Below are 8,065 nucleotides of genomic sequence, written 5' to 3' on the forward strand. Positions count from 1 at the left end.
GTTCTGCACATTATTTTAAAAACATAATCGTTTACTTAGCTTCCCGAAAATGTATAAAAACTAGGAATTATTTCAAAGCAACCGAAATAAAATGATCAGAAAGGACGCTGGTGGAAATTCGTATTCGAACATGACCGAATTCGTACTAAAGGTCGCTCTTTAAAATTCCCACAAAATTGATTTAAAATAATAACCAATGTAAAAAAACTTACTTATTTACTTAATACAAAATTTAAAATAGAATTTAGATACATAAACAGTTCAGTAGCTAAGTTACAATTAAGATATTTTGTAATTTAGCCTAGTTCTTGCTCGAAGTGACTTTCCCTATTGCGAACGCAAAGTCGCATTCTTTTTCTAAGTTGTGACTTAACTACCGAACTAGTCAAATTATTCCGCATTGTATTTAAAGCGTTCATAATTCTTATTTTGATTTCTTCCGCGGATGACATAAGCGAGACGTCATAAACTAGGGATTTCACGTGACCCCAAATATAGAAATCAACCGGCGTTAAGTCCGGACTCCGCGCGGGCCACGGGATGGGTCCCCTTTGGCCTATCCAACGATTAGGAAAATGGCTATCAAACCATCGCCTAGCATTAATACCAAAATGTGCAGGACATCCGTCTTGCTGGTATATCATATTTTGCCTAGTAGCCAAAGGTACATCTTCGAGGAGACCAAACATTTTATTTGCCAAAAAATCTTCGTAAGCTGAAGTATTTAGATAGCTTGGTAAAAAATATAGTCCGATTAAATTGTGGCCATCCAGACATTCACCGAAAAACGGCGTTGTGACTCTTTTGGTCTCTTTTTATTAGGATTTTTGTCCACTTTTTCACTCCAATAATGTTTATTGTGGTAGTTAGTAATACCATCTTGATCAAATTTGAATCCGTCGGTCCCGAGGTTTTTTTCAAAAAAGATGCATCTTATAAATCCTCATTAAGCATGAATCTACAGAAAGCAACTCTTCTTTCAGCATCCTCTTCGTAAATAACGTGCACAGGATTAAAATGATAATACAAAATATCTTAATTGTAAATTGTAACGTCCTACTGAACTGTTTATGTATCTAAATTTTATTTTAAATTTGTATTAAGTAAGTAAGTTAAGTCAATAAGTAAGTTTTTTTACATTGGTTATTATTTTAAATCAATTTTGTCGGAATTTTAAAAAGCGACCTTTAGTACGAATTCGGTCATGTTCGAATACGAATTTCCATCAGCGTCCTTTCTGATCATATTATTTCGGTTGCTTTGAAATAAATTCCTAGTTTTTATACATTTTCGGAAAGCTAAGTAAACGATTATGTTTTTAAAATAATCTGCAGAACAAGTTTCATAATGATTTTTTTTTGTTTTTCAGGTATATTTGAGTGAAAAAAATAAAAAAAATATTGAAATAATATCGTTATCCGTCTCGCATTTTTAAATTTGGACCGATAATTATTGTTTAAATATTAAAAAATATCCAGTGTTTAATAGTTTAATTGATACTTTTTATTAAATAAATTTTTGAAGTTGCATTTTGGACTTATTTTGAAAAAATCTAAAAAACGCGATAACTCAAAAATGGTTCACTTTTGCATCATGCATATGGGGGTTAAAATTATTGCAAATAGTCACCCCTATCACCTCCTAACGGGAATACGTCGAATTACCAATAACCCTGCATATATGTATATATATATATATATATAAATAACGATATATTATTATAAAATAATGTATGTGAATCGGTCCTAAAATGTGTAATGTTGGCAGCAACAATTTAGTAATTCGTCACAAAGTAATCCTTAATATCATAATTTAACGTCGTGGGATGTTTATGATAAACAGTGATTCAATGTTTTCCTAGTTTATTCAAGGTAACCTACAAAGAGACACATTGCAGTTGATGTGATGTCTAAAATATACTAGGAGACGTCTCTCAGCATTAAATTTACTAAACGATGCATAACCGACGTGTGAGTTATTTATTTCAAATTCTTACCCAAAAATAATTGGACCTTATCGTCAGAACTAAGCATTGGACATTTTGCTTCTGGTGTATATGATTCATCGATGTCAATGAAGTGGAAAATATAACTTAATTTTGGCACCGAACATACCATTTTCCTTGCCGAATTCATTTGTGGAATACGTATGCCAAATGTACCTGAATAATTCTTTAAATAGGTTCTATGATGGATGACCCGGTACAAGTTTCTTTGGTATTCTAAATAAGTATGTACTGAGATAATTAATTATGAATTATTATTGCATATTACTATAACATCATTACAGATTTAATCAGGACAAGTGTTGGACATGGCAATGGGACAAGACGCCTAATGAGTATCACGATGATAGTTATATCTTCAAATGAATATTTCATTAATAACGAGGTGTCTGTAGTTGATATTATCTTTGGTTGGTGTGATTGTATCATGGGATCTTTATTACTAATGACATTATCGTAAATCATGCATTCACATTAATAGTCTGGCGAGATGCAGACTTTAAATGTCTAATCGTTTATCATATGCCTGAAGAATCTAATATGTATCTGTATTAAATTTTTGAATATCAAATAGTAAACAATATATATATAACATTCCTTTTGTATCAATATAAATTCTACACATTTACATAGTGGTAGGTTTTGCAAGTCCGTTTTGATAGGTTAGATTAGGATTCAACCCACTCATTACATATTCTACTCTGTATTGTTGTTTTCCGGCTTGAAGGATGCAAGACCATCTGGATAGACACCACCCGCTCCTCATATTAGGTTCTACCGCCAAGCAGCAATATTTAGTATTATTGAGTTCCGGTTTGAAGGGTGAGTGAGCCTAGCTAAAGTGTACAAGGGACATAAGATCTTAGTTCTCAAGATTGCTTCCGCATTGGTGTTGTTAGGAATAGTTATTTCTAACGGAGACAATTTCCATGGGCGATGGTGACCACTTAACATCAGGTGGCGCATATAACTATCAGCCTACCTATTATACATATAACAAAAATGAATAATATATATATATATAGATACGTAATAGGGTTATGTTTTAATGGGCTTGTAATTAAAAGACCTTAATTATTAATTTGTTTGCAAAATCACTAACTCACATATTTTCTTCGTAGTTATAAATGTTTTCATCGTGAGGGTACGACTTACTGTCTAGACTTATTTATCGTACTTATTTCTATCAGATTTTATACTTATTTGATTATATAAACGGTTCAAATTAATGTACAAAAGTTCTTATAAACAAATATTCATATTCAATTTTATAAAAAGTTAAAATGTACAACGCTATATTTTTATTATCCTAATATTTAAATGAATTTTATTACACAAAGTAAATTATCTTCTAATGCGTTATTTGCTGTTCGTTCATTTTTAAATAGTTTTATTCGTAATTAAATACAACAGTTGTGTTTGATTACAGAAACAGGCGGGGCTATGTGAGAAGGAATGATTTTGTGAATACGCCGAAATGTAAATAAACCTTCATTTTTATTACACGTGTAACTGAAAACCGTACTAATAATCTGTTTTAAAGCTTATTAGTATGGCTTTCATTTTCTTTTAACTTTTGGTTCAGACAAATATTATAAAATATTTATTTGAGAATTACGGCATTTATTTTTTGATAAAATATAAATTTACTTCGCTTGCTTTCCTATATTTAAAAAATCGTTCGTTTGGGTTCGTTTGAAAAATCGATCACTCTTAAATAATATATTTTTATGCGACAGCTTAACAATAATAAATATTACTAAGCCGCAAGCACTACTATATTAATCTTACAATGAAATACAGGTGAATTTATAAAATAATTATATAAATCTGTCGCAATATGGACTTAAGATACATTTCGTGCATAAGGAAACCTTGTAATCGACTGTAAAATATTTCTGTTTGTATTCTAGCCGTTGTCACATTGGTGACCGATGGTTTTTAAATTTTCCGCGATGAAAATAGGGAAAGCGTAACGTCGTTGTAAAGTATTTGGATCTGGTCCAGAAATAATGATAGAAAATCGAGAAATAGTAATAAGTATTCAACTTCTTTTGTGTCCCAGAAAATGTTAGACAATTTATACCAATGTCCACTAAAAATAAATAAATTATTTTATAAAAATGTCAGTGATAAATTATAACATACAAATTCATATAAGATGGAAGATACTGTAAAGGTTAAATAAAATTTGTCTCAGATAAAATTAACATAGCATTTTTATTAAGTATTTAATATTAAAAAAAATATATATATACAACAAACCATTAAATAATATAATCAACTATTCGTATAATTCCTCGTCGGGTTTTATAGGTTTAAATATAATATTAAATATATTGGAAAATCGTTTTTTCGGCATTTTAAGTAATGCATGCGGTTTTACATTATAATCAGTTTGAATAAATTCATTAAAATTGCTTGTATCTTTCAGATCAGATGGAGTGAAGTAAACATCACTTGTATCATAAATATCATCCGTTGAAATTTTATAATACATGTTATTTTTATCTATAATATCCGCAGTTGATTTATCGTGTTCCAATTCTGGAGTGATGTATATATTGTTAATGACTTCCATATTATCAGGACTTTTTTCATCACTGAATTTTGTTGATGCTTCATCTTCGGTAGTAAAATCTTTCGTTTTCGTATCTTCAATAATTTCATCTTTCTTTAAATCGTAATCATTTTTTTTACCATACTGATTCTTTTTTGATTTATAATCAAATGTTTTTTTAGTGAATGCAGGTCGCGCTGACAAAGCTAGTGGTCCATTTGGACGAACAAATTCTACATCGCTAGACTGCCATATGTTATCGTTATTACCGGAATTGTAAGCGTTACTTGCTTTGTTGTAAGTACCTTCAGTTTTATGTGTTACGACTATGTCTTTAACCAAAGCATTTGGCAAGTTAAATAGTTGCTGGATTTCAACACTTAAATCCAGAGGATAACCGGGCGATAGAATCGCGTCCGAATTTAAATCTAAGGTATTTCTAGTTCCACCTAAAGTTGCCTTTACGTATGGTGCTACAAACACAAACAAATGCATAGGTAAACCTTCCGGTGTGCCCTTTGGAAGGATTAAGCGAGAGGGAAATCCTATTTGTGACCATACAGACTTTGAACGTAAAGTATCTAGTCCAAATTCAGCATCTAAAACTCTTTTGTGCAATGTTTCTAGGGAAGCAAAGTCGTCGGACATGATCATCATATCATTTGAAGTTCTCGTTACCACATTACTTCCAATCTTGAGGTTGAATTCAAAACAATCCAATAGCATGAACAAATTCTTTTTCTCGACGAGCTCACCAGGCATTACTTTGGGTCCTAAATACAACTTTATTAAAGCTTTCTGTGCTACTTGGGATGATACAGTGATTTTGAAGGTAAAAGGTTTGTGATTTAATCTAGGTTGATTGATCTTAACCTGGAATTTAACATCTTCACCTTCGCTTTTTAACGCACTAGTTACGTCAAATTCGAAATTGTCAAATGATGACATAATTTTCTTTACTTCTACGTTTTGTACTACGACTCCGGGGAAATAGAGCTGACTTCTAGTATAACTGGGCAAAACTTGCAGTGCCTTGTCAACTATATCAACTATCTTTTTGTTCAATTTCCAAAATATAGGATCTCTAATTGTAGTCATGTAATGTTCCAACGCAGAAGGTACTCTGAAAAAATATTGTAATTAATTTAAAAATTAAAAATGTTTATTTAAGCGGTTTTTCTTTAGATCATAAGTATCGGAAATTCTAAATAATAATTTATCAGTTTAAAACAATATCTTAGGGCATGTGATGAGATGTATAGTCGCTTAATAATACTTGGCTCACTACGAGTATGGGCGCAGACACGGCTTACTGCGATACTACTGTGGTATATGTGAATGTTATATTTTGCCTTTGACGATAGATAAGTCGTTAACTTACAATAACGTTGTGTTTAATTGTATACGGTTTATTTCATATAATTCTATTTTAGTAAATAATGTGTATTACCTTGAAACTACTTTGTCAACGAGGTATTGTAGAGCTAAGTTTTCGTAGCTCTTTTCACCAGTTACAAGGATCTCCATTAAATGGTTAATAATATCCGATTTATTATATCCACCGTCCCTCTGGAAATATTTATACTTAAATAAATTATAAACATTAATAAAAAATGAAATTCAATAATACATATAAAACAAATATTCATAGAAATTAAACAAAATCTAGATACCATATGAACAACGACTGCTGGGAGACCGTTTTCAATATTTTTTAGCATTATTAGAATTTCGCTGTCACCATTGTCTCTTCTTCTTTGACTAAATTCATTACCATTGGAATATATGAGCATCGGATCATATGAGTACTCGTTTATGTAATCCCAGTCAATTCCATCTAGTTCATTTAAGCCGTTCGAATATCTTTCTAAATTATACCTAGCCATCATTTGTTTCATCGAATGATAAATATGTTCTCCGCAATTATTATTTTTTAAATTCCGCAAATCAGTAATCCATGGTAATATTTTCAATCTATTTAGATAATAGTAGGAATTTAATCCTACGTCTTCATGGAAATAGGCTAATTTATCGTTACTTCCCTCATAGTAATTCGTTGTGTAATTAACTTCTAATATATATGCGTTACCTTCATTGCGAACCCATTCAGGTAGAGTAAACGTTTCTCCTCTGATTAGTGACGATGCTTTAATAATAAAATCTTTTCTAATAAAATAATTGGGCAATAGTTCATACGGAGCTGGCAATGTAATTTTTTCTGTGTCACGTCTGTTTAATATCGCCAAGTATATCGCGTCGACAAATAAACCACAATTAACATTTTGACGAGCCCAGCATGCAGCTTTGTAAAAAGTGTCAAAGTCTTTTGCGTAGTATAATATATCATAAACAAGTTTGAGTTCATTCAAATGATCTGCATCATACTCAGTAAATATTTCCCCTTTTGCTAACATTCCTTTGTTCGCTTTTAGGCTTTGCAAATTATCAATAACATCAGGTTTCTAAAAAATATCAAAATTCAATAATAACGTAAATAATAGATAAATCAAATTGAAACGAGCTTGTACTAATGTTTTTACCAAATAAAATCCATGCGAAGGATCTAATTTAAATTCTTCATTTAGCCGCACAACGATAGGATCGGTACTTTCCTCGCAAACATTTTCGAATAATGGTAATAGTAGCTTTTGAATATGAACCCATCCCACTGGAGCTGAAATATAATAAGTATGTTAAAATATAATTAAAGTCGTAATAAATAAAATGAAGCTTAATCATTGGAATTAAAATAAACATTAATTCAAATATTATATAATAAAAACTATAAACTAACTCTATGATCTGGTATATTATTTTATACCAATATTTATTATCAACTCGGAACACACCCAAACAGATTATGAATGATGTTAGAATCATTGATCAGTGGATGGCAAGCCCTGGCATGTGAAATTAAATATTTATATACATATTCAATTAAATAAACTCACTAGTTCTTGTATTTGTCGTTTCTGTAGGCACCTGGATAACGTATCCTTCAGCCTGTAAAAACAGGACCGAAGTCAGCAATAATGTTAATTTCTTCATTTTCTATGTGACACTGGACACATAAAACTACTTCGTTTTCATTTATACTCCGACTCTAAAGTTCGTAGACATTATTTGTTTCAACTATATATCGATAAGTAGTTGAACGCACTAATAATTTTTATGACACAACTATTACATTGGAATGACAAAAGTTTATTCGGTCAATAATCCTAATTTTTTTATTGCGCAATGTTTTGACTGTTTTAAATTATGCTGCATGATAATTAATATTCTCATTTTCAATTATTAACGAATCGATATCATTAGTGATGGATGAGGTATGTTTATATTAGTTGATTAAATTATTACATTAACGGTATATTATCGTTATTGTATAATAATCAATTTGCCGAACCGGCTTAGGTGACAGGATATGTAAAACTGACCCAAAGGTTGAGGTTTCAAATCAATGTTAAACAGGTTGATGTATGTAAGGTGAGTTTTCATGT

General features: G+C 30.8%; 1 protein-coding gene across 1 annotated transcript; it reads right to left on the reverse strand.

Moving 5' to 3' along the window:
* Positions 1 to 4,289: 4,289 nt before the first annotated feature.
* On the reverse strand, positions 4,290 to 7,776 carry LOC113400340 (hexamerin-like). The gene is made up of 5 exons (XM_026639871.2): positions 7,517 to 7,776; positions 7,106 to 7,239; positions 6,239 to 7,027; positions 6,016 to 6,134; positions 4,290 to 5,688 (listed from the first exon to the last, which is right to left on the reverse strand). The coding sequence occupies exons 1-5, from the start codon at positions 7,611 to 7,613 to the stop codon at positions 4,290 to 4,292; spliced, it is 2,538 nt and encodes an 845-aa protein (XP_026495656.2). The 5' UTR covers positions 7,614 to 7,776.
* Positions 7,777 to 8,065: the final 289 nt, after the last annotated feature.

This window comes from Vanessa tameamea, chromosome 17, assembly GCF_037043105.1.
Source record: "Vanessa tameamea isolate UH-Manoa-2023 chromosome 17, ilVanTame1 primary haplotype, whole genome shotgun sequence".
NCBI classification, from domain to species: Eukaryota; Metazoa; Arthropoda; class Insecta; order Lepidoptera; family Nymphalidae; genus Vanessa; species Vanessa tameamea.